The sequence below is a fragment of the Caretta caretta genome, chromosome 1 (assembly GCF_965140235.1).
Source record: "Caretta caretta isolate rCarCar2 chromosome 1, rCarCar1.hap1, whole genome shotgun sequence".
NCBI lineage: Eukaryota > Metazoa > Chordata > Testudines > Cheloniidae > Caretta > Caretta caretta.
Genome location: NC_134206.1, coordinates 246,757,566 through 246,784,726, shown reverse-complemented (window position 1 = coordinate 246,784,726; position 27,161 = coordinate 246,757,566). Strand labels below are relative to the sequence as shown.

General features: G+C 44.6%; 1 protein-coding gene across 1 annotated transcript in view; it reads left to right on the top strand.

Moving 5' to 3' along the window:
• Positions 1-23,181, top strand: part of PKP2 (plakophilin 2) — a 60,516-nt gene extending 37,335 nt beyond the window's left edge. The window contains exons 7-13 of the mRNA XM_048830046.2: positions 11,186-11,303; positions 13,809-13,970; positions 14,482-14,655; positions 15,341-15,494; positions 16,758-16,947; positions 18,444-18,531; positions 21,524-23,181. Coding sequence (XP_048686003.2) covers positions 11,186-11,303; positions 13,809-13,970; positions 14,482-14,655; positions 15,341-15,494; positions 16,758-16,947; positions 18,444-18,531; positions 21,524-21,592 — 955 coding nt within the window. The 3' untranslated portion in view covers positions 21,593-23,181. The remainder of the gene's footprint in view (positions 1-11,185; positions 11,304-13,808; positions 13,971-14,481; positions 14,656-15,340; positions 15,495-16,757; positions 16,948-18,443; positions 18,532-21,523) is intronic.
• The last annotated feature ends 3,980 nt before the right edge of the window (positions 23,182-27,161 follow it).

Genomic DNA, 27,161 nt, shown 5'->3' with positions numbered 1-27,161 from the left:
TAAGGAACTGACCTAGGGCTTAGGACATCTGGATTTAGTTTCCAGTTGTGACTCAGAATTCCTGACACGCCTTGGAAGAGTCACTTAGTCTCTCAAAATGTGGTTGTACAGTGCTCAACAGACTGGAGCCTGTAGGTGCTACTGTAATATAAATTAGTAATGATATTACACCTCTTTGACCCCTGTTGCAGCAGGACCTTTTTACATTATCTCCATCCTCTAAAGTTTCCTTCCAATTATCGCTATCTTTTCTGGTCTCCCACCCAGCTTCACAACCCATTCATTTCCTCCCTGTTCTTTCCAGCTCAGCAGCTTGCAGCCCACCACCTTAGTCGGTTACTAAATTCATCCCTGAATTCGCCAGCACACTGCAGCATTGATTCAGTACAGCCTCAGAACAAAAAGCACCACCTGTTGATTCACAACATCCTCTGTCCTCACGGTGCTCCCTGAAGGACTCTCATCCACTTTCTGACCTGGCCTGACCCTGCTTAGGGCCAGATGGTCGCAGCCCTTACTTGGTCATGTACAGGGGAGTAAGTCTTCCCTCCCTGTTACTCCCCTGCTCAAATTGTGGTAGGGAACGAAAAGAGCTATGGCCATACACGCGCACACACAGCTGGGCACACAGTGGAGAGTAAAGGGAGGGATGAAATAACTTACTTCTTCCTAGATCAGAGGAGGAGTTGTGCCTCTGAATCATAATTTGTTCTCGGTTCTGCTCCTTAGGCAGTGCAGCCATGTGCCAGCCCTGGCCAGCAATTGTAAGGCTGCACTCTAGCCCTTTGTAAGATCTGACAGTATTACATATCCATGCACTATGGCTGCTGCTGTCAAAAATTCATACATTCGGATGGTTTTTTGTGCAGTGATTTTAAACTAGTATGCTGTGGCATAGTGCAATTCCATATCAGCTAGTGTGTCTTCGCTGGTAATGGAAATTCCATACTTCTCATTCATGATATTTTTAGCTCTTATGTGCTAGTGAAACTATTTTTGATATGCACAAGCAAGGCTGTTACACCCACACACACCTCTGTTGACATAACTGTAAACTGACAAAAGGACTTGTTTCAAGTGTGTTGCATCTGAGGAAAATTAAAATTGCAAAGCAACACCGATGGACACCATGTGAATAAGCTTGATTTCCAAGTGCATTAATTCTACTCAGTATAATTTCACAAGGGAATGTATGAACTCAGAATTATGCATACTAACAACAAAGCATGACTGAAAAGAAAACTGCAGTTATAGTGTGTCCTTGTTTAAACTGTATGAATACCACCAGAGGCAAAAAAACATGAGAATTGCATTGGCAACATATAAAACACCACATCTGTTTTACAATGCGTAAACAATAGGGAACTTTTAAAGTGGGAGCTCATCAGCTTTATGGCATTAATAAAATTTTAAACTATTGTAATTTGCCACCTGGTTGTGTAAACATTTTTTGATGAATTTATTGTGAGGGATTCATTTAAAGGGAAATTTTGCTACTTTGTTTGTGATGAACTGTGATATCAGACTGTATTTTATATTGTTTTCCAACAAAGAACCTGAAATGTGGTGCATTATGCAGGCCCCTCCCCAGCAGAACTGCCTGAGGCCTAAATAGTGAGGCTTAGATTTATGATGCCAGCAGTCTGAAATTCAGATCATGTCATAAATATAAAGGGAAGGGTAAACCCCTTTGAAATCCCTCCTGGACAGGGGAAAGCTCCTCTCACCTGTAAAGGGTTAAGAAGCTAAAGGTAACCTCGCTGGCACCTGACCAAAATGACCAATGAGGAGACAAGATACTTTCAAAAGCTGGGAGGAGGGAGAGAAACAAAGAGTCTGTGTGTCTGTCTATATGCTGGGTTTCTGCCGGGGATAGACCAGGAATGGAGTCTTAGAACTTTTAGTAAGTAATCTAGCTAGGCATGTGTTAGATTATGATTTCTTTAAATGGCTGAGAAAATAATTGTGCTGAATAGAATAACTATTTCTCTCTGTGTATCTTTTTTGTAACTTAAGGTTTTGCCTAGAGGGGTTCTCTATGTTTTGAATCTAATTACCCTGTAAGGTATCTACCATCCTGATTTTACAGGGGGAATTTCTTTATTTCTATTTACTTCTATTTTTATTAAAAGTCGTCTTGTAAGAAAACTGAATGCTTTTTCATTGTTCTCGGATCCAAGGGTTTGGGTCTGTGGTCACCTATGCAAATTGGTGAGGCTTTTTATCCAACATTTCCCAGGAAAGGGGGGGTGCAAGTGTTGGGAGGATTGTTCATTGTTCTTAAGATCCAAGGGTCTGGGTCTGTAGTCACCTAGGCAAATTGGTGAGGCTTTTTACCAAACCTTGTCCAGGAAGTGGGGTGCAAGGTTTTGGGAAGTATTTTGGGGGGAAAGACGCGTCCAAACAGCTCTTCCCCAGTAACCAGTATTAGTTTGGTGGTGGCAGCGGCCAATCCAAGGACAACGGGTGGAATATTTTGTACCTTGGGGAAGTTTTGACCTAAGCTGGTAAAGATAAGCTTAGGAGGTTTTTCATGCAGGTCCCCACATCTGTACCCTAGAGTTCAGAGTGGGGGAGGAACCTTGACATGGTGGCATAGTGGTGGGATTAACCTGAAATCATTTTGAGATCCAGTTGAGATTTTTTGAACTAGAAATACAGATTTTAAAAAGGAAATTTTTTTTTCCTTTGGAAAGGAAGTCCAGAAAGCAGCTGAAACTGAAAGCAGCTTGTTTTTTCTCTGCTTTGTGGCCAAGCAGAGACAAAAGGGGATTATCTTTGTGAATTGCAGGTTTTCTTTGCCTGGAGGCAGGGTACTTAACTCCTGCAGGGAAATTCACAGTCTTCCAATCCAGAGTTTTTTTTTTTTCTTTTCTTCCTAAAAGTAAATAGGGGGTGTGTGTTCTACCCATTTGCTTTTTCTTTGGGCTGGGTAAGCAGGTTTCCAAGTAGTTGGAGGTTTTTTGCTTTAATTTGGGCCCAGAGCAGAGACAAGGGAATTGTCTTTTTCTGTAGGCTGACAATCACTATCAGAGAATAGGTATTCTATTCCAGCACAGCAAAATTTTACAGCCAAAATTTTATTTCTAAACCTCGGGTGTAAAGTTAGTTAAAAACATAGAAGTTAGAATGACAAAATCCGCAGCTCGACTACAGCTGGAATTAGCCAAATTTCAGGCTGAGGAAAAACAAAGGGAACATGAAAGAGAGATAGAACTCATGCGGCTGGAGAAGGAGGTACAGGAGGCTGCCCACAAGAGGGAAATGGAGGCAAGGAAGCATGTGGAGGAGGAGAAGGAAAAAGAGAGGAAGCATGTGGAGGAGGTGGAGAGGATAAAGGCCCAGCAGAATATACCAACAAACCCTAGCAATCCTTCTCCAGGAACCACTTCCCATCCCAGAAAGTTCCCCACCTACAAGGCAGGTGATGATACTGAGGCCTTCTTAGAAAACTTCGAAAGGGCCTGCCTTGGGTACAACATCTCTACTGACCAATACATGGTAGAGCTGAGGCCGCAGCTCAGTGGACCCTTAGCTGAGGTGGCAGCTGAAATGCCTAAAGAACACACGAACAAGTATGAACTGTTTAAATCCAAGGCGAGAGTCAGAATGGGGATAACACCCGAGCAGTCTCGTTGGAGGTTCAGAGCCCTAAGGTGGAAACCAGACATGTCATTTACCCGACATGCCTACCACATTGTGAAACATTGGGATGCCTGGATATCAGGAGCAAGTGTTGAATCTCCAGTAAATTTGCCCTTCCTAATGCAAATGGAACAATTCTTAGAGGGTGTTCCTGAGGAAATAGAAAGATACATCCTAGATGGGAAACCCAAAACTGTAATCGAGGCAGGAGAGATTGGAGCCAGATGGGTGGAGGTGGCAGAGAAGAAGAAAACTGGTCGCAGTTGGAGCGGAGACCAGAAGGGACCACCCCAGACCACACCCTATTACCGGGGGCCGCCCAAAGCCCCAAAGAACCCTCCAGACCCCTTATCGTCCCGCCACCCCGTTCTCCAGCAACCCTCCTCGCCCCAGTGACCCGTCAGCTGGACGATGTTTTAAATGTAACGAGCTGGGGCATGTAAAGGCCAACTGCCCCAAGAACCCCAACAGATTACAGTTCATTGCACCGGAATCACACCAGAGGTCCACAGGCCCAGATACCTCCCAGATACCCTTGGAGCGGAGGGAAACTGTCAGTGTGGGTGGGAAGAAGGTCACCGCGTGGAGGGACACCGGAGCACAAGTGTCAGCTATCCATGCTTCCTTAGTGGACCCCAATTTAATCAACCCAGAGATCCAAGTGACGATTCAACCCTTCAAGTCCAACTCTTTCAATTTGCCTACAGCCAAGTTGCCTGTCCAGTACAAGGGCTGGTCAGGAATGTGGACTTTTGCAGTCTATGATGATTATCCCATCCCCATGCTGTTGGGGGAAGACTTGGCCAATCATGTGAAGCAGGCCAAGAGGGTGGGAACGGTCACCCGCAGCCAGGCTAAACAAGCCGTGAGGCCTAGCTCTGTTCCGGAAACTTCTATCAGGACCCGGTCAGAGGTGATGGACCCGGACCCCAGGCCAATGTCTGCAACGGCAGTAGTGGATCCAGTCCCAGAGACCCAGACGGAACCAGTCCCAGAACCGGAACCAGCCGAACAACCAACACCAGACCCAGTGTCAGCACTGAATCCAGTACTTGCAACCTCAACACCAGAGGGCCCCACCGACCCTGAACTGGCAGCAGCCGATAACCCTACACAAGAGGCTCAGCCGGAGCCTGAATCCCAACATAGTGCACCAGCGGAGAGTGGTTCACAGTCAACAGAAACAGCTCCATCCCCTATATCGCTTCCAGAGGGACAAAGCCTAGGTCCACAATCCAATGAGGAACTGATGTCTCCAGCATCAAGGGAACAGTTCCAGACTGAACAGGAAGCAGATGAAAGCCTCCAGAGAGCTTGGACGGCGGCACGGAGCAACCCACCGCCTCTCAGCTCTTCTAATCGATCCAGGTTTGTTGTAGAAAGAGGACTTTTATACAAGGAAACTCTTTCTGGGGGACACCAGGAAGACTGGCATCCTCAGAGACAGTTGGTAGTTCCAACTAAATACCGGGCCAAGCTCTTGAGCTTAGCCCACGATCACCCTAGTGCCCATGCTGGGGTGAACAGGACCAAAGACCGTTTGGGGGGGTCATTCCACTGGGAGGGAATGGGCAAGGATGTTTCTACCTATGTCCAGTCTTGTGAGGTGTGCCAAAGAGTGGGAAAACCCCAAGACCAGGTCAAAGCCCCTCTCCAGCCACTCCCCATCATTGAAGTTCCATTTCAGCGAGTAGCTGTGGATATTCTGGGTCCTTTTCCGGAAAAGACAGCCAGAGGAAAGCAGTACATACTGACTTTCATGGATTTTGCCACCCGATGGCCGGAAGCAGTAGCTCTAAGCAACACCAGGGCTAAAAGTGTGTGCCAGGCACTAGCTGACATTTTTGCCAGGGTAGGTTGGCCCTCCGACATCCTCACAGATGCAGGGACTAATTTCCTGGCAGGAACTATGAAAAACCTTTGGGAAGCTCATGGGGTAAATCACTTGGTTGCCACTCCTTACCACCATCAAACAAATGGCATGGTGGAGAAGTTTAATGGAACTTTGGGGGCCATGATACGTAAATTTGTAAATGAGCACTCCAATGATTGGGACCTAGTGTTGCAGCAGTTGCTCTTTGCCTACAGAGCTGTACCACATCCCAGTTTAGGGTTTTCCCCATTTGAACTTGTATATGGCCGTGAGGTTAAGGGGCCATTGCAGTTGGTGAAGCAGCAATGGGAGGGATTTACACCTTCTCCAGGAACTAACATTCTGGACTTTGTAACCAACCTACAAAACACCCTCCGAACCTCTTTAGCCCTTGCTAGAGAAAACTTACAGGATGCTCAAAAAGAGCAAAAAGCCTGGTATGATAAACATGCCAGAGAGCGTTCCTTCAAAGTAGGAGACCAGGTCATGGTCTTAAAGGCGCTCCAGGCCCATAAAATGGAAGCATCGTGGGAAGGGCCATTCACGGTCCAGGAGTGCCTGGGAGCTGTTAATTATCTCATAGCATTCCCCACCTCCAACCGAAAGCCTAAGGGGTACCATATTAATTCTCTAAAGCCCTTTTATTCCAGAGAATTAAAGGTTTGTCAGTTTACAGCCCAGGGAGGAGACGATGCTGAGTGGCCTGAAGGTGTCTACTACGAAGGGAAATGTGCTGGTGGTGTGGAAGAGGTGAACCTCTCCATGACCCTTGGGCGTATGCAGCGACAGCAGATCAAGAAGCTGTGCACTAGCTACGCGCCAACGTTCTCAGCCACCCCAGGACTGACTGAACGGGCATACCACTCCATTGACACAGGTAATGCTCACCCAATTAGGGTCCACCCTTACCGGGTGTGTCCTCAAGCTAAAACTGCTATAGAACGGGAGATCCAGGATATGTTACAGATGGGTGTAATCCGCCCCTCTGAAAGTGCATGGGCATCTCCAGTGGTTCTAGTTCCCAAACCAGATGGGGAAATACGTTTTTGCGTGGACTACCGTAAGCTAAACACTGTAACTCGCCCAGACAACTATCCAATGCCACGCACAGATGAACTATTAGAGAAACTGGGACGGGCCCAGTTCATCTCTACCTTGGACTTAACCAAGGGGTACTGGCAGGTACCGCTAGATGAATCTGCCAAGGAAAGGTCAGCCTTCACCACACATCTCGGGCTGTATGAATTTAATGTACTCCCTTTCGGGCTGCGAAATGCACCCGCCACTTTCCAAAGACTTGTAGATGGTCTCCTAGCGGGATTAGGAGAATATGCAGTCGCCTACCTTGACGATGTGGCCATATTTTCGGATTCCTGGGCAGACCACCTGGAACATCTACAAAAAGTCCTTGAGCGCATAAGGGAGGCAGGACTAACTGTTAAGGCTAAGAAGTGTCAAATAGGCCTAAACAGAGTGACTTACCTTGGACACCAGGTGGGTCAAGGAACTATCAGCCCCCTACAGGCCAAAGTGGATGCTATCCAAAAGTGGCCTGTCCCAAAGTCAAAGAAACAGGTTCAATCCTTCTTAGGCTTGGCCGGTTATTACAGACGATTTGTACCGCACTACAGCCAAATCGCTGCCCCACTGACAGACCTAACCAAAAAGAAACAGCCAAATGCTGTTCAGTGGACCGAAAAGTGTCAGAAGGCCTTTAACAAGCTTAAAGCGACACTCATGTCTGACCCTGTACTAAGGGCCCCAGACTTTGACAAACCGTTCCTAGTAACCACAGATGCGTCCGAGCTTGGTGTGGGAGCAGTTTTAATGCAGAAAGGACCTGATCAAGAATTCCACCCTGTAGTGTTTCTCAGCAAAAAACTGTCTGAGAGGGAAAGCAACTGGTCAGTCACTGAAAAAGAATGTTACGCCATTGTCTACGCTCTGGAAAAGCTACGCCCATATGTTTGGGGACGGCGTTTCCACCTGCAAACCGACCATGCTGCACTGAAGTGGCTTCCACACCGTCAAGGAAACTAACAAAAAACTTCTTCGGTGGAGTTTAGCTCTCCAAGATTTTGATTTCGACATCCAACACATCTCAGGAGCTTCTAACAAAGTGGCTGATGCACTCTCCCGTGAAAGTTTCCCAGAATCAACTGGTTAAAATCGTCCTTGAGATGTGGAAAATATTGTTAGTCTTTATGTACTTGGTAGTATATTTAGAGATGCATGTGTCTTATTAACTCTGTTTTTCCTAGAGCTCCAGGAAGAAATCCCAGCCAGTGTTTCACCCTAGCTGAGATTTGGGGGGCGTGTCATAAATATAAAGGGAAGGGTAAATCCCTTTGAAATCCCTCCTGGACAGGGGAAAGCTCCTCTCACCTGTAAAGGGTTAAGAAGCTAAAGGTAACCTCGCTGGCACCTGACCAAAATGACCAATGAGGAGACAAGATACTTTCAAAAGCTGGGAGGAGGGAGAGAAACAAAGGGTCTGTGTGTCTGTCTATATGCTGGGTTTCTGCCGGGGATAGACCAGGAATGGAGTCTTAGAACTTTTAGTAAGTAATCTAGCTAGGCATGTGTTAGATTATGATTTCTTTAAATGGCTGAGAAAATAATTGTGCTGAATAGAATAACTATTTCTCTCTGTGTATCTTTTTTGTAACTTAAGGTTTTGCCTAGAGGGGTTCTCTATGTTTTGAATCTAATTACCCTGTAAGGTATCTAACCATCCTGATTTTACAGGGGGAATTTCTTTATTTCTATTTACTTCTATTTTTATTAAAAGTCGTCTTGTAAGAAAACTGAATGCTTTTTCATTGTTCTCAGATCCAAGGGTTTGGGTCTGTGGTCACCTATGCAAATTGGTGAGGCTTTTTATCCAACATTTCCCAGGAAAGGGGGGGGTGCAAGTGTTGGGAGGATTGTTCATTGTTCTTAAGATCCAAGGGTCTGGGTCTGTAGTCACCTAGGCAAATTGGTGAGGCTTTTTACCAAACCTTGTCCAGGAAGTGGGGTGCAAGGTTTTGGGAAGTATTTTGGGGGGAAAGACACGTCCAAACAGCTCTTCCCCAGTAACCAGTATTAGTTTGGTGGTGGCAGCGGCCAATCCAAGGACAACGGGTGGAATATTTTGTACCTTGGGGAAGTTTTGACCTAAGCTGGTAAAGATAAGCTTAGGAGGTTTTTCATGCAGGTCCCCACATCTGTACCCTAGAGTTCAGAGTGGGGGAGGAACCTTGACAGATCACATTACATTTATTTCTATATCTTAAAGTTATTGGCCTCATTGGTCTCTCCATAAATTGGTAGTTCATTCGGGGCTCAGGTTCAAGTGGGAGTCTTTGGTTTTTAAATCACTTTTATAGTTCATTTTAAGATTTTGTCTCACAAACCACAGATCTTCTGACTGAAAGCTGTCATCTCTGAGGCAGAAGAAATCATGCAGCACAGATTCAGTGGCAGTCTGCGCTGGAATGGGGGAGGGAGGGAAAGATGGCTTTAAGCTGCCTTTGCACTTCTACATTCTGGGACTCTTCAGGAGCCCTCTGGGCTTGACTGACTTAGAGTCCAACTGCCAGTAGGCTTCTATGGGCCATGGAAAGGAGAGAATAGCCAGAGAGTAGTATGCTCTGGTCATGTCCCCTACCTCTCCATTCCCTCGGTAAATTACCTTTGGAGATAGCAGGGGAGGCCAGTGTAAAGTTGCCTTGTCAGCTGTACACCTCTCAGCAAAGCCCCTTACACAGAGGGCATTCCCTGGGGTGGAGACACCTACTTGTTGCCTTTAAGCCCCTTTTATGTAAAGGGGCCTTGAAGCAAACAGGGAATCAGGGCTAGGATCCTATATTGGGACACCGGGAGAGTGTAAATCTCCCCCCACCTCTCTTTCACCTGTGGGAGCAAAGGGGCACTAAAGATTTATAGCTGATGAGGAGATAGGCCCACAAACTCACCAGGTGGTCGTGGAGATGAGGTGAGCAAGGAGGAGGTGCTTGGCCACTGACCAGTCCATCAGTTCTTCATAGCATCGCTGTGGGGACTATAGGGGAGAGAAGGGAGCCTTTCCCAATGGATCTAGCAAAAGTCACCTCTCCTGCTTCCCTTTTGCATGCAGCAGCAAAAGTGGCTCATCTCCTCACTCCAAGAGGTGAGGCAAGACTGCTGCTGTCACTTCTAGCGAAAGCCTACTTCCTGTTCCCTCATGCCACATTCCTATCACTGCTGCTGTAAGGAAGCTCTGGGCCTTTTTCCCTACTGGACTGAGCTCTCCTTACACTCACAGGAGATGTGGGCTTATCTTCAACACTCACTAAGTTTGGGAAGTTGCTTATGCAGCAGAATTAATCTCTGGTTCTCGTTTGCTCACCAAGTTAGGTGAAGGGCAGTCACAAAAAAGGAGGGAAATATACATTTGTTCACTGTCCCAGTACAGGAGCTGGGACAAGGACTCTGATAATGTCTGGGCCACCAAAATAAACCCCAAAAAGAACAGAGCATGACTCCACCACTGCCTCTGGTCTCTGCTTTCAGCCACCTGGAAGTAGAAAGAGAGGCTGGGGAAAGAGGAAATACAATATGGAATTAACTCTGAAAGTGAATTTGAAGAACAAACTCTCAATTGGAGTTCAGCTCCAAAGGAACTACTGATTCCTGGCAACCCTTATGGAAAAGTCCTAATGTAATTTGCAGTTTGTATTGCAGCGGCATCTAGACACCAACCAAGTTGGTACCCCTTTGAACAAACACATAGAAATTAGAATATAGTAGGAGTGAAGCCAATAGGGTTCAAATAATCTATAGAATCCTCTATTAAATTCTATAGGTTTTTTAAATCAGCCTAATAAATTCTGTTGCTGGAATATAGTTCTCTATTAAGTGCTATATGATAGAATTTTTTAAAAAAATCTATAGAAAGGCTACTTGAATTTGGCCTCATAACTAAGACTTTAAATTGCAGTGAGCTGAAGAAGTATGAACTTGTTTTATGTCAATTTGTGGAATTGGGGAATAAGTATGTAGAATGCAGGGTATGGAGAAGGGAGTCGTCTTCCATTATTCAACACCTACATTTTATAACTAATGTGCAAAGGTTGCAGAACTTCTTATCACGTGTAACACTAGATGAGTGATCGTGGTTTGGAGGATTTAATTGGTTGAGATAACTGCCCCAAAGTATGGATGCTTATCAAGACTTGGGGTCTGCCATACTGTGGCAGAAATCTTAAAATAATCTTTCCGTTGATATTTTGACACATCCATTTACAGTCCTGAACTGAACTAGAAATCTCAGTGGCACATGGAAATTAAATAATGGAAAAAGTCTATCAAACTTGTTCGAACTTTAAAAAAAGTGTTGGTCCAGCTTCTGGGCGAAGGTTTAATACCTGTCTTATTCTATACAAATAGATTCACCTATCCTTCTACAGTATGTTATATTGTCTGGGAGTACTTCCAGGGTTTTAAGATGGCAACCTTAATTAGCAGAGTCTTTTGTTACCTGATGACTTTTTGATTATCAACATCTGGTGACACCCAGCAGAGGAGTCAAGTCATGCCCCCACAACTTCAGTATCTTTTCTACTGTTTAGCCAGTGGGTGGGAGGAAGACAAGGAAGTGACCAATATAAATCTCTTCTTACCTATGTATTCCTTTCTGGACAGAAACATGAGTTCTGCTGGCCCAGAAGGAAGGAAAAAGATGAGAGAATGTGAGGGATTGATTGATTCTCTTGTGTATTACATCCAAGGAACCACTGCAGACTACAAGCCTGATGACAAGGTATCTCTTCAAAATGAAAGGATTCTGCACCAGAACTAATTGGGAGCGGAAAACAACCAAACCATTCAATTCATAGGGATACGGTAGAACCTCAAAGATACGAACACCAGAGTTCTGGACTTACCGGTCAACTGGACATCCTGTGGAATCTGAAGTAATCAGGCAGCAGCAGAGACACACACAAACAAACAAAAGCAGATACTTTACTGTCTTGGGGCTTTAGCCCTGGGGCTCAGGGCTTCAGCTGGGGAGAGGGAGGTTAGGGCTGCAGCTCCAGGGTGGTGAGGAGGTCAGGGTTCTGGGCGGGTGTGACATTCCCCTCTGGTGTTATCTGGACCGTGATCTGCTAGGTCACTCCAATCCTTGACTCTGGGAGCCAGCCTTACTCGGTTCTGCTGTGAGAACCCCCACTCCTGGGCTGTTCACGCACAGTCTCTGGCATGTAAGTTGCCCCTTAGATTGTGTAACCGAATGACACTTGCCAATATCTCCAGTCCAAGACACACCCTAGGAACCTACGTCTTCTACAGCATCCAGTTGTGCCCACTGGACGCTGCAAGCTTATGTGAGTTCGTCAATTTAACAAAGAAATTGATATGTCTTAGGCTTGTTATCCCAAAGGGAGTCTCGGACACGCTTGAAATCAAACGCACTGCTTCAGGTAGAATAAACAAACACATTTATTAACTACAAAGATAGATTTTAAGTGATTATAAGTCAAAGCATAACAAGTCGGATTTGGTCAAATGAAATAAAAACAAAACGCATTCTAAGCTGATCTTAACACTTTCAGTGCCCTTACAAACTTAGATGCTTGTCTTCAGCCAGGCTCTCCCCGTTGATCGACATTTCAGTCGCTTGGTGTGGTGTCTGTAAATGGAGGTGGAAAAGAGAGGAAGAGCATGGAAAACATCTCTCCCTTTTATTATGTCCTTTCTTCCCCCTTGTCTTTGCACCCCCTACCCCCTTCAGAGTCAGGTGAGCATTACCTCATGGTAGTCCCAAACTGACCAAAGGAAGCGGGGTGACTCACTCAAGAGTCCAACAGATCGTTTGTTGCTACCTGGGCCAGTGTCCTTTGTTCCTGTGAGGTTGGGCTGGGTTTGTCCCATACATGCCCTGATGAGGTGTGAACTGCCCCTCTGCTCTTGGGGAGTTTTGCCTGGGCTTGCTTTAAGCCGTGAGGACACATTTTCAGCCTCATAACTATATACATGAAAATACAACCTATAACAACAGTTACTATAACATCATCACTATGGGCAGGTCTACACTACAGCTGGGATTGATGTTCTGAGATCGATCCTCCAGTGGTCAGTTTAGCAGGTTTAGCGAAGACCTGACAAATCGACAGCAGATCACTCTTCAGTCAATCCCTGTACTCTACCCCTGACGAGAAGAGTAAGATATCGTAAGGTACTAAGAGTAAGGCCTAAGGTACGTCGACTTACCACGGTAGTATAGACAGAGCCTATAACAACAATGCACAGTGCATCATGAGCCTTCCAAAGACACCCGACCTGACAAACTTTGCATTGGATACCACACAATCATTTTATAAGAATGAACATGGGGGTGCTGGGTGTTCCCCCAAGGTACAGAACGTCACAGTAGGGGAGCACCAGGGCTCCGGGCTTTAGATCTGGGGGGAGTTCTGGGGCTCGGAGCTTCAGCCCCCTGGCTCCTTTCCTGGCTTCAGCCCAGCGGGGGGTGCTGGGGCTCGGGGTGCTGGGGCTCAGGGCGCCCCCCCACTGCAGCGGAAACCAGGAGTGGAGCCATGGGCAGCCCCAACCCCTAGCGCCCTCACCCCTGCATCAGAAGCCGGGAATGGAGCCACGGGCTGACGCCCCAAGCCCCAGCACTCCCCTCACATCTAAAGCCCTGAGACCTGGTGCTCCCAAGGGTCCGAAGCCCTGACCCTCCCCACCCTGTCCAGAGCCCTGACCCACCCTGCAGCTGCAGCCCCAACCTCCCCCCCACCTCAGTGGCTGAAGTCCATAATGTCTTGTTCAGAATTACGGACATTTCAGAGTTACGGACAGCCTCCATTCCCAAGGTGTCTGTAACTCTGAGGTTCTACTGTATGCAGAAATGATTGTGAAGCAACTACCACATTTTCACTTAGCAGAGATGAAATGTCAGATGAGACACTTTTCGTAGGGGGATTTATCATTGTGTCCTATGAGGATAACACAGGTAGAGAGTAAACTTTTCAAAAATGCCTAAGTGAATATAATAAAATGTCCCATATTTTAAAAAGTGATTTAGAGCTAGATTTTTTTAATGTATTTAGAAGCCTAAAGATGTAGATGGGTACTTAGTGGGGTTTTCAAAAGCACCTGTGGTTTCTGGTGGCCTAATCACTATTGTCTAGTTCTTCTTTAGGCGACCAGAAACTAAAGGTTGGCCATCTAAGATCCTGAATCAAACATTCCTCCCATGTCTGTATTGTCTCTTTGACACATGCAGAGAGCTATAATGACATTTACTTCTTCATTATTTTAGGCCACAGAGAACTGCGTGTGCATTCTTCACAACCTTTCCTACCAGCTAGAGTCAGAGCTGCCTAGCAGTTATGCCCAGAACATCTATATACAAAGAAAAAATACTCCTACCAATGATAAAATCTTGGGGTGCTTTGGAACACGCAGCAGGAAAGCAAAAGTGGTAATGTGTGACTTTATTATACTTTGAATTATTAGGCAGATCTAGTGTGGCTGGTGGCGAATGGTGATCTAATGACAGCTGCAATAGACCTGGGGTTCTTCAGGGTTAATGACTTGTCTGGCAGGGTGAACCAGCCAAACTCATTTCAAATGAATGACACTTCACTAGAAGCATGTAGGTTTCTGACCCACTGCTGTTAGTATTACAAAGTCTGATGTCACAATATTTTTAAATACTTATCTTTTATAAACCATTGTTTGAGTCCACAACATATTGTAGTTTGTTATATCTGGGTGTCTGAAGATCCAAGCAATGAACTTGATTCTGATTGTACACTAGTTTTACACTGATTTAATTTTGTTGATTTCAGTTGATGGGGTTACTTCTGATTGACATTATTAAAAATAAAAGCAAAATCAGGCTACAGTTACAGAATGCCTCCTCTAGATTGTGGTGCGCTGGATCATATAAGGTCTTCAGTTCTAAAAGTTGGATCTCTTTACATGTTTAGAGGCAACAAGATACTCTGCTACCCGAGGAAAAGAGCAGTCCCAAAGGTGTAGAATCACTCTGGCATTCCACACTTATTAGGATCTATATCTCCTTAATAGCAAAAAGTACAAGAGACTACACTCAAGAAGCATCTTTGGGAGCTCTCCAGAACCTCACAGCAGGCAGTGGACCAGTGAGTCATCCTGTTTCCTGTTTCTTTTTTCTTTAATTTAGAAATGTGGAGACTAGGGCTGCAATATGAGATGTTTACAGCTTTGAGCTCAGACCCCCATTGTGAAGTTACAAGTTCACAGAATTGATCAATAAGAAAGAATCTAAGACTATGGACGTGGGGGAGCAAGCTCAGAATTGTGGATACATTCTGCTTGGCACATTAAGGGGCTGTTCCTTCTCTGTATGTGTTTCCTTCTATGTAACAAGCTAATTCGTTGGGACAGGGAGGAAGACATGGGTGAAAATAATTAGGATGTAACACATTTTTTCTTCTAATAGTATAATTATTTCTCTATGAATTTCCCCAAAGAGCAGAGAACTCCCTCTGGCACACCCACAGCCAAAGTATTTTTAAAGTGTCATCACTTTTCTAGTGTACGCCACCGACTGGCCAAACAATCCCAGGATCAGGTGGTACAAAAGTGATTTAAAGCTGCTATTGCATCACCCATCTCTTCTGTCCCAGCTTCTGCTTAGTTCAGGGTCTGGGCTAATATCTCAAACATTCCTGAAAATGGTATATAGGGACCTTCGTAACTGCATTGCCTGCACTTTTCAAAAGATGAGAGAACTTAATGTGATGTTTATTTATACAGCAGTAGAGTCATAACAATTGCTCATTAGAGTTGTGTGCCTTATGACAGATGCCATTTTCAGCCGCTCATACTGTTGTCCAGAAGACAAATGGCCTTCAGAGTATTCGATACATGCTGCATGTAAGCAATCCAAGTACAAGGAGGACTGCCGTCTCATTGCTCAGGAACTTATCTCGTAATGCCCCTCTGCAGAGTGAAATAGGTGAGCAAAGGACTCATGTTTTCTTTCAGATTTTATCTCTGTTTCTTCTCTATTTTCAGTTTTCCTTTTTTTTTTTTTTTTTTTTAAGAAAAGACTGGATTAGTGGATTTAACAGATTTAGGGCCAAATGCTTGCAGTCTTTTTTCAGGTAAAGGTCCCATTGACTAAAATATAGGTTTTGCCCAAGTGAGGAACATAGGCTCAGATTCTCTCTGTTTAACAGTATTCTGTATTTCTCAACATATCTTTTCAGAAAAGGTTAAATGAAAGAACTTAAATCAGTCCAGTTTTGGAGACGGAATATAGTCTTGCATTTAAAGTAATTCACACACTCATAGGTTTACCATGATGTAATTAATCCCTATGTTTGGCGCTTTGAGCGTAGCCACTAGCTGTCAAGTTCACAGTATGCTGGCATTGCAGCCTCTTCCCACTGGCACTAGTGAATAACTGAGAATAACTGAGGCCCTACTGTAATAGACATGATTAGAAACACGAACCCAGGAGGCTCCTTACCCACTGTACCAGTGCAGCATTTAACCCAATAACTTGAGTATATTTTGTTGTAGGGATCCATGCTGCATATTGCTGTGCATCTCTTGAGAAGTGCTGAGTATCCAGAACTCCCACTGATGTGGTCTCAAGTTAGGATTTGGTCTCAAATATCACTTTTCTGAAAGGGTTCTTAAGCACATGCATAACTTTAAGCACATTTAATGTTCAGCCCATGCTTAGGTGCTTTCCTGAATCAGGATTGGTTTATGTACATTCTTAAATTCTTTCTTAAATCAGGGCCTTGAATTGGAGTTCAGAAAGCTCAGTAGCTCCTGTGATCAGGCCCATAATATATATACCTCACAGTTCAGAATTGCTACGCTAATATTTATGCTATATGCATCACACCTTGCACAGTTAGTACAAAAATATTTTATAAGTTACATGAATTAATTGAAAGTTAGTGAAGTGTCCCCAGCTTGGATGGGTTGGAGTAAAATATAATACATGTTTCTGCCTCAGGCTGGGGGGCTGCAAAATACACTGTAGGGAGGAATATCAGCCTAACAATATTTATAGCTAGACATCATTATACCCACAATTGGCTATAAAATACCACCGTGAACTTTCTTATGAAGTGGCAACCCACCTGTTAGCAGACACCCAGTAACATAGGTGGAGTAAACCTGGTATTCATGTGTTGCTTATACAAAGCAGAATATATGGTACATTTGTAGCTGAATTCTTTGTTTCCCTTTCATCCTCTAGCCAGAAACGTCTTACCAGATTTGGTCTCCGTACTTCCTGACTCTGTCCAAGGGTCAGATGTTACCAATGAGACCATAGCTTCTGTCTGCTACGCCTTGTACAACTTGACCCAGAACAGCTCCCAGAATGCACGGCTTCTCCTAAATACAGGTGGCCTACCAAAAATAATGAACATCAGCATGAGTGACAAGTAAGCCATTTTCAAGTTCCCCCCAAGATAAAAGAGCAGCAGCACCATTGGAAAGAATAAAGCTTAAAGGAATAGACAGCCTAAATAATAATCGTAGTGTGACTCAAATCAAATACATTGGGTAAAACAACGAAGCCTTTTTAAATAACTGCTCTACCCTGTCTTTTTTAATGGCTCCTCAAAAGGTGATAGGTAAGGCAGCTAATCTTTCACAGAAGTCACGGATTCTGTGACTTCCCGGGACCTCCGTGACTTCTGCAGCAGCAGGTGTGGCTGACCCCAGGGCTGCCTGAAACTGAGGTGGCCCCGGGGCCAGCCACAACAGCTGCAGCTCGGACAGCACCAGGGCTAGCCACACCGGCCGCTGCTCCGGATGCACCAGGCAACTGGTCCTGGGCGCTGCCCCGGAGCAATGGTCTGGGACCAGCAGTGGCATCCCGGGCCGACGCACCACCAGCAGCAGCTATTGTGGCCCAGGCCGCTCCCTCCTCCCCCACCCCAGAGCAGCAGCGGTGAGGCCCCAGGCTATCCCTCTCCCCACAAAAAACTGCAGCAGGTCCTCGGGCCACCCCCCATCAGCAGCAGCAGCTGCAGGGTCCTGGGCTGCCCCCCCAGCAGGGCAGGGCCCTGGCCAACCCTCCCAGCAACAGCGGTGGTGTGCCAGAGCAGCAGCAGTGTCTACCGGAGCGTCCCCCACTCCGAGCACCTGCAGCACCCTGGAGCCCCCCAGACCACCAAAGATTTAGTCGGGGTATTTATAATACAAGTCATGGACACGTCCTGGGCCGTGACGTTTTGTTTATTGCCATGACCCCATGACTTTTACTAAAAATACCCATGACTAAATCATAGCCTTAGTAATATGCTAGGGCTGTGTCTCCACTGCATACCACTGATGGCGTCATGTAGGGCATGTGTAGATACCCACAGCAGTGCTTTTTATACCTGTACTGGGGGGTGTGCAACGTATGTAGTCTATCAGCCACTGTAAGGAGCGAGCAGCGTACCCTATATTATAGGAAATTCATCTGTTGGAGGATTAGGTCTTTTATATGAATAATTCTCTTTGTGCCAGCCCTTCTCTCATATGGGTGAAATTCACCTCAGTGCAGGGGGCCTACCCAGGACTGTCCATAAACTAAAGCCCCACTTTAACCCTTAATATTGGGTTTAACTAGTGCAGAGGGCCTTCGATGGGCCCACTGTGCTGCAGTGTCTTTCACCCTTAATGAATACCCCTTAGAGGTGGAGAGTTCAGGCTACTCTCTTGGGAATATCATCACTAATAGCTAAAGCAAGGAAGCGTGTCCCCTATGCTACTGTAGGTGGTAGGGATGTCATGAGCTGTATTGGAGAACCTGGGAGAATGAACTCAACTCTTGTCAGGGAAATGAAGGAGGAGCTGATCATAAACAATCATGTTTTTAAGTCTGAACACACACTGTGTTCACAGATTGGTATTTTAAATGTTTTATATTTATTTTTACAAATTGCAGTAATATGCTCAGCAAAGCTAGCAAAGCTGCCTCCGTCCTCTTGTACTCCTTGTGGTCACATACTGATCTCCACAATGCCTACAAAAAGGTAAGATCTGGGTTATTGCAAACATTGAATCTGCCTTCAAATTAAACTGCTTTGCGGGTTTCTTTGTGCAGTTCATGGAATGCGATGTCCTGTATACAGAACACGTGTGGAACATCTGGGAGGTCTGCATTGGTGGTAACAAATCCGTGGTGTGGATCACACTGGGGAGAATTGTATGCTTAATGTGGTGTCTGTGTGCCGGATCCTACTCGGTAACGAGTGCCCTCAACCCCCCCTTGGATACTCAAATTGTCTCTGTTTTGGGCTTCCTATGTGCTGCTCGAGTTTCTGTAGACGCTGTTGCTTGTTGTTGCAGTAGTACTGGTGGTAGGCTGTACATCAGCAGGTGTGAATCCAGCACCTGCTGAACTAATTTGAAATGGAGGAAATAAGACATCAACAAAAACAAAGGCAGGACAGGATACCACCGTCAAGGCAGTTGTGTGCTGGGTTTTTTTCTTTGTTTATTTAAAGCCCAGGTGTTAGGCTATGTCTATGCTAGGGCCTTGTCTACTCTAAAAAGTTTTGTTGACAAAAGTTACGCTGACATGCAGCCACCACTTTAATTAAACCACTGTTGCATGTCCACACTATGCTCCTTGTGTCAGCAGAGTGCATCCACACTAGCAGCTGTTGCATTGACACAGAGAGCAGTGCACTGTGGATAGCTATCCCACGGTGCAACTGGCCACAGGGTGCTTTAGGAACGGTTTGCAATACCTCAAGGAGCAGGTGCACCATCACATGATGCAGGTTTCTCAATCCCATAATTCCATAGGCATCCTACTGGATTACCAGCCGCTTCTCAATTGAAGTGTGGGGAATGGAAGGGGGGGAGAATGTGTGACAGAGTGGGGGGGGGAAGGGGGAGACAGAGACAGTGTGTGTGTTGGGGGAGTGTGTGTGTGTTGGGCGAGTGTGAGTGGGTTAGCATACTGTCTTTTAAATTCAGAGAGCAGCTGGAAGCAACCAGTCCTGAATTAGGGGGAGAGGGAACCCTCACACACATCAGCCCCCTCCACAGCAGCAGCCTGCTTGCCGCTGTGTTCCTAGTGCAGGAGAGAGCAGGATTCCACATTAATTATTTTCTGGTTGCTTCTGGAGCGGAGCGGCGTGCTCAGTTGTCAGAACTTCCCGGACCTTTGAAAGGGGAGGGTTGTATGCCTGTGAAGCTGGAATGCAGGGCAGTGGAGTTCAAAACAATGTGCAGAGCAGTCAGGTGGGAATTGTGGGATACTGGGGGAGGCCAATTATGTTGACATAACAAACGGCAGCATCTACACTGATGCTTTGTCACTTTAACTTTGCCGCAAAGCACTTTATGCCTCTCATTGAGGTGGTTTTATTTTGTTGGCAAAACAGGAGAGTTTTGCCGACAAAAGAAGCATTGTAGTGTGTACACCTCCACTGTTTTGTCGCCAAAAGCTGCCTTTTGCCGACAAAACTATGTAGTTTCAGAGTAGCAGCCGTGTTAGTCTGTATTCTCAAAAAGAAAAGGAGTATTTGTGGCACCTTAGAGACTAACCAATTTATTTGAGCATGAGCTTTCGTGAGCTACAGCTCACTGCATCCGATGAAGTGAGCTGTAGCTCACGAAAGCTCATGCTCAGATAAATTGGTTAGTCTCTAAGGTGCCACTAGTACTCCTTTTCTTTTTGCGAAAACTATGCAGTGTAGACAAGGCCTAGAGAGTTTACAGCAGCACATCTGTACTGCTGCAGCTGCGCCCCTGTAAGGTCACCCACGTAGCTGCTCTGTGCTGAAGGAAGCTCTCCCGTCGGCATAATTAAACCACCCCCAATGAGGGCGGTAGCTATATCAGTGGGAGAGCGTCTCCTGCCAACAAAGCACTGTCCTCACATGCGCTTCTGTCGGTGTAACTTATGTCAGTCAGGGGTGTGGTTTTTTTCAAGCCCCTGCATGACATAAGTTTTACCGACAAAAGGGAGTGGCAGGGGAAGGAGTGTTGGCCAAATTAAACAAACAGGAAATGGTCAAACCAGAATTAGCCAGCAAACCGGCTCTTGTCTTTCCACTTGGAGCCTGCGCAATTGCTTTTTTCAGCCCACAAGGGGGATCACTTAAATCTGGTTGATGAGTTGGGTGCCTCTTCCCTGAATTTCTTAAAAATTTCCTCATTCTTTTTTTCCTGCTGTTTAGGACTTTCACCTTCTAAAACCCTCGGTAACTTAAAAGAACAGATCTTTGAGTTGGTCCTGCATGTTTTTTCCTGTCTGAAATTAGAGCATCAGTCAACCATAGATATAATAAGTTGGTTTAATTTGTCACAGCTCTCCAGGCAGACTTAAAAGTAATGGCATGTCATCTAAGGTCTGGCAAGCAAGTCTACTGCACATTGTGCCTCCCATCACAGTAGCAAAAAGCAAAGCTAAAGTAGACAAAATGCAAAATTGGAGCTCGAGTTTTCATAATAAAAAAATAGCATTTCACCACAGTATACAGAACATTCTGTTACCAGTACTGCATACACAGCAGTATATACGCAAACCAGAAATCTAGGTTGTAAAGTAAGGTGCTGTAACTGAAACACCTTTAGCATTAGTCTCCATTGTGTACAACCACAAATTCATTACAGTGTCATAGAGTTAAGATAAAAGCTGATGGCCTGAGTTTTCAAAAGTCACTAGGGGCACTTTTTTGTGCTCAAATTGAGACTCCTTTAAAGGGGCCCGGTTTTCAAAAACTTCTGAGCGCTGTCCTTCTGAAAATCAAACCTTTTTAAGGTGTCTAAGATTGGGCAATGAAAATTTGAGGCACCTAAAATCACTGCTCACTTTTGAAAAATTAGGCTGACAAAGAAGCAAGAGGAATTACTTGACCAAATAATATCAAATAAAATCTTAGATCATCCTTTTACAGTAACATTTCATATGCTTTGTCTGTGGCTGGCAGTTGGCTTTTGTCCTACGCATTCCCTTTGTTTTCAGACTTGTCATTAACTGTAATTAGATCTTTTTGTTTCATTCCAAAGGCTCAATTTAAGAAGACAGATTTCATCAATAACCGGACAACGAGAGCATACAACTCACTCAAAGACTAAGGCAGGCTACAAATATATAGAGACTGTGTGTGGTTTTGTATAATTATCTACTCATATCAGCCTGGCCACCATGAACTGTCAAGTGCATCTTTTGAAATAATGTCCTGTTATTTCTCTTCCTTTCTGTGTTTAGAGGGTATTTTGGCTGGACCTGAGAGAAACACCACCAACCATGCTCAGGTCTGTCCCTGGTCCTTCTTCCCCTTCTCTGTGCACACAACCAGCCGCCTGCTGCTTGCAATCTATTCATTTTCAGCTCTGCTGCAGCTGTTACCAGTAAACAGTCCCCAGCCGGGGCTGGTGCAACATCAGCAACCAGATAAAGTGCTGTCAAGTATCTGACGAAACAGAGACTGATTTTGTATGACAGCTGATGCTGTCTTCTGCCTTTACCCTATATCACACTGTTCTCAGTGTATTTCAAAATATCAATCGTCAAAGATGGTGGTGTTAGGGATTCTTAGTGCAAATTTTTTTAAGCTTACTATACTCGTCAGTGTTTCAAACAATAGGTGTACAGAGAGGTTTGAAATTCTGACCTGCAACAAATTCTTTATAGGCTACTTTTTAAAGATGGAATTCTCCAGGAAATAAGTTTCACGTGTGCTGCTCAGGGAATAATAACTTTTTGTTAGCCGCAATTGTAGTCTTCCTTTCATCATGCATGCATAGCACTAAACATTTATCTCCACACTGTGTGAAATGGAACAGAAGATACAAAAAGTTGTTTTATCATGTGCATTTTTAAAAGCACCCAGAGAGTTAGAAGGTTTTTTGTTTTTTTTTGAAGGGAGTGTTTCTTTTTATTTTTTTTTTGTTTTTCTGTTTCTTGTATTCAAGTGCTCAATGGCTCACCAGTCTCTTTTGCTTTGAGATCTCAGCAGCAACAGCAAAATTGACAAGCAGTAATACAGCTTCAGCTCACTTTCCTCCCCACCTCCCTTTCACTGCTGGCAGAATTTTTGGCTGTGTCCCAGAAGGAGTTTTAAAAAGTGCCAGCAAGTTACTCCGGGGGGAATTCTGTGCCACTGCGCAATGCAGATTTTTGCAGAAATCAATGTTGTGTGCGCAGAGTTTCCTTCTTTTCCCCACAAAAAAGGGCTGCAAAGATGTTGGCTGCCACTAGGGGCCACTGGACCCATCAGAGCCCAGCTCAAAAAATAGAAAACAAGGCCAGGGGGAGGGAACTGGAGGGTTCCCAGCAGCTGCAGTTCCCAGCATGCCCTGAAGGAAGGAGGTGGTAGCATGCAGGAAACTCCGTGCAAGCCTGGGACCCAACATCAGGCTGTTTCTCCCTCTGGATCCCTGGGCTCTAGGAGAGTAGCAGATGTGAGTGTCTAAGCCAGGGAGGGCCCCCTGGCTGGGCTCTGGGGGGAAAGGGGTGTGAATGTCTGGCCCCCCGGCTGGGCTTTGGGAGGGGAGAAACAGGAACTGGGTTGTCGTAGGGGTTTCTCTACCCCTGGGGGAATTTTGTGTGTATATTGGTACAGACATACTTGCTGGTATTTTGAAATAAAGTACCAAAATAATTGAAACTAACATGATTATATAGTGTTATTTTGACAAATAAAATTTGCAGAATTTTAAAATATTGTACGCCAATTTTTTAATTTAATGGTAACGAGAGTGGAGATTGGTCCTTATCTTTATTACTAAGGATATAAGTGAGAGATTAGGGACATTGTTGCTTAGGAGTTCATCTTATCCTGCTTTATATGGTTTCACTTGCAGACATAAACTATCCTTCGGAAAATCATAGTCTCTCCGCAGCAGTTAATTGCAATATGACAATCAGAGGAATGTGACTTCAGCTGTAGGAATAGGTAACAGCAGGAGATGAAATTCTAAGTAATACGACACTTGGGGTTTATGACATGGTCCTGTATCTGGAGGAGGGGAAGTAGGCTAAATTACAGAAAACATGCAATGCCCTCTGTAAAAAAGAACTGTCTCTTCATAAATTTTTCACGGCTTTCTTTGAGCCAGCAGCTGATCTTTAATGAATAAAACTCGATGGGCCAGATTATCAACTAGCATAAATCGATGGCACTCCATTGAAGGCATTGGAGCTATGCTAATTTTATGCCAGCTGAGAATCTGGCCATACTTATTTATAGCCCTCTTTTGCCCAGCCTTCACCCTCACAGCACTTTCACTACCAGCCTCTGGCACAGGAGCTATTACCGTAGCCCTGATCCACCCAAGGATTCCTCCACATTATGGAAATCCTCAGCAGAGTCTGCTTTATGACTGGGAGCAAAGACTTAATGGGCCAAGAGCTGTACCCATGCATTTTAATAGTCCTCACCAAAGTTTCAGATCTTACCTTACCTAAAGCTATAACCAAACGAAGGACAGCACAGTAGCATATGCAAATGTATCTCTGGATACTCGGGAGGTAAATTCTGCTCTCAGATGTACATTGCTGTCATTGACTTCTGTGGGAGCCACATATATGCACCCAATGCAGAATTTGTCCCAGGAAGTTTAACAAACATCACTATTTTCCGACCCTAGATCATTTTCATGTATTAATTGAGGCTTTTTCTTTGCTTTGAATGACTAACACCAAATGCATCAAGTGGGAGGTTCTTAAAATAGGGGCATTTGCAACAAGTTCCATTCCCAAATATAGATGTTGCTAAAAAAAAAAAAAACTACAAGGGGAAGACAAGGATACAACCTCATGTATGTTAAAATGTTTTCTTTATTTTTTAAAACATTTAAAACGATTGAAAACAGGTATTTAAAATCTGAATATTTCTCTCTGGTGTTGTGAAACCAAACCCTGCTACATTGTACTAATGAATGGACACCAGGAAGTGGCACTGAACAGTGTTGCACTTGCCTTGAAATGAGTGAAATGCAAAAACGTCTACAAAGAGCATAAAGGGTGAAAGTGAAGAATGAAAACCAACACAAGTACCACAGAAACAGAGCAGAAGATCTAAGAATTGAGAGGGAGACTATCAAAAGTGCTCAAGGTTGGCCTAACTCTGCTCCCCTTGAAGTCAGATTGAATTAATTATGGTGCTAGTTATAGCAAGTACAGAATGGGTTTTTTTTATGTTGGCAGTGTCCCTTTAAATCATGAGTGTTCAAAATGTATTTTGCCGTTGTAAGCAGGAAAAGTCAGAGCAGCCAGCATTTGAAAGTGATAAATAGGGATGTTTGGGAAGAAATATAGGGACACACCTTATTATTAGGCTTGGGAGGATTCGTTTTTTATCGGTAAATGGTAAAATTGACATTTACCAACATACACGTACAAAACAGTGAAAAAATATTTCCATTGATGACAATCAAAATGTACAGATAGGCAAAGTAAGAAAAACGCTGCTTGAGAACTTACTAGAGTCCCATCTTAATGTGTGCAAAACGTGTTGTAATGCCGGCATTAGCACAGCTGGGGCTGGGGCTCCATTTAGGTAGCTGTAACTTTTTGAATCTCAGTATCTGCTGTCATTAAGTAAGTGCTGTCTGACCCACCCAAATGTCCTGCAACTGTGGAAAAATGCTTAAAACTCATAATTTTGTGCAACAGAACATTTAAATTGATAAAAATCAAATTCTGCCAAGGCAACTTACTACAGCTGAGCTTCTTTGTATATATGAAATCAAAAACATTTCAACCGGACTCCTAGGGGGAAAAACTGTTAACTGGAGAAATAATAAAGCACTCGCTCAAATGGAAAATCTGCCTTTGGATTGGATTGCTCTTAATGGAAATATTGGTTCTGAGTGAAAACTTCCTGCTTTCAAGCCTTATCTACCTTAAAGAGGGTAAGTCCATTTTTGTTATTAGATCTTGATATGAAGAAACAGAATTGCTGTAAAAGGACCATGTAGTGATGCAGTTTAGCTGTTTCTGGTTATACCAAAGAACTCCTGTATTAATCTGTTTGCAAGAGGGTGCCTGTTACAACGTTTCTTGCAGATGCAGTAATGATCTGCCCAAACACTTGGCATTCCTGAGTTCTCACTAGCCTTGGAGAGGTGTTTTCTATCAGGCTGATCACCCTGGTAGTATCTGAGCATCTCATAAACATTAATAAAATTATCCTCACTATGTTCCTGTGAAGCTGGGAAACATTATTACCCCCCATTTTGGAGAGGGATAACTGAGTTACAGAGAGATTAAGTGATTTGCCCAAGGTCATCTAGGGAGCCTGTGGCAGAGCTGGGAATTGAATCTAGATCTCCTAAGTCTTGGGCTGCTGTATTAACCAGAAGAACCTCCATTCTCTTTTAGCAGAAATAATTAATAGTTAATAATGCTGTGCTAGGACCATGGGATATTGAGGTGGATTCGCTGCCAGAGAGTGGTTCATTCTTTTCCTTGTTCTGCCCATCTAACTTCCTCTCTCTGCTGTCATGGCTGGTAAGTGAGGGGGCAGGGCTCTCTATCTCTCTCTCCCTTGCCAATCCGAGTTCAGCTGCAGCCATCCACAATTATGTATCATAGCCAAAATAGCTTTATTAGACTGCGTATATGATTTTTTTTCCAGTTTGGGATAGAAATGATAAGGTATGTATTAAGTTAAACCCAACCACTGCTTCTGGGCCCATGCAAAGCTCAGCGGGGGAGAAGAGTTAGCAACCATAATGAGCCCTGAGACTACAAGAGCTCCAGCCCTTGCAACATTTAGAAGCGTTTAGCCTGGTAGTGTGCCCTAAAGAAAGCAGCTTATGAAAGCTGAGGGATTGCTTCTTCTGTTTCTTCAATCATCTTGAGTCTGGATATTAGTGTGTCTCAAGGGTTATCTCAGCTTGCCCAAAGAATTTCAGATTTCCCTGTCCCTTGGGTTGTAGGACAGAGACCAGCAGCCTGAATTCACACACCTCCTCATTGCCTAGATTGAGACACATTCTGCTTCCTAAACACAATGAAAGTGCTACCGTCGTGCTACAAACTGGGACAGGTCATGGCAGCTCATGTAAGGTGTAGTAAAGTGGTCATCAAGGAGCTAACTGAGTTACTCAGAGTACAATGGGAAAATTGAGGGGATAGTGCAGAAAATGAGGAATGGCAGCAATACATTGAAAAATCCGGCAACTATTTTCTTCCAAATGAGATGATAGATCAGGGCAGCCAGAGAGCTATTTTTTCCTCAGTGCCTGTGGCAGTAAAACCTCCTCCCTCTTACAGTGTTTGTTACAAACTCAGAAACCAGGGGATACAAATTTGGAAGGTCTGCAGATGACCCTACCAGAGCATTATCCATCAAAGCCAAGCATCGTTGTAGAATGTTTCCAGTTTCATAGTAGAATGAGGCGGCAGGGTGACACTGTAGCTGGGTATGCGACAGAGCTAAAAAGATTAACTGAATATTGCTTCTTTGCCCTGGTCTACACTAGGACTTTAGATCGAATTTAGCAGCGTTAAATCGATTTAAACCTGCACCCGTCCACACAATGAAGCCCTTTATTTCGACTTAAAGGGCTCTTAAAATCGATTTCCTTACTCCACCCCTGACAAGTGGATTAGCGCTTAAATCGACGTTGCCGGCTCGAATTTGGGGTACTGTGGACACAATTCGATGGTATTGGCCTCCGGGAGCTATCCCAG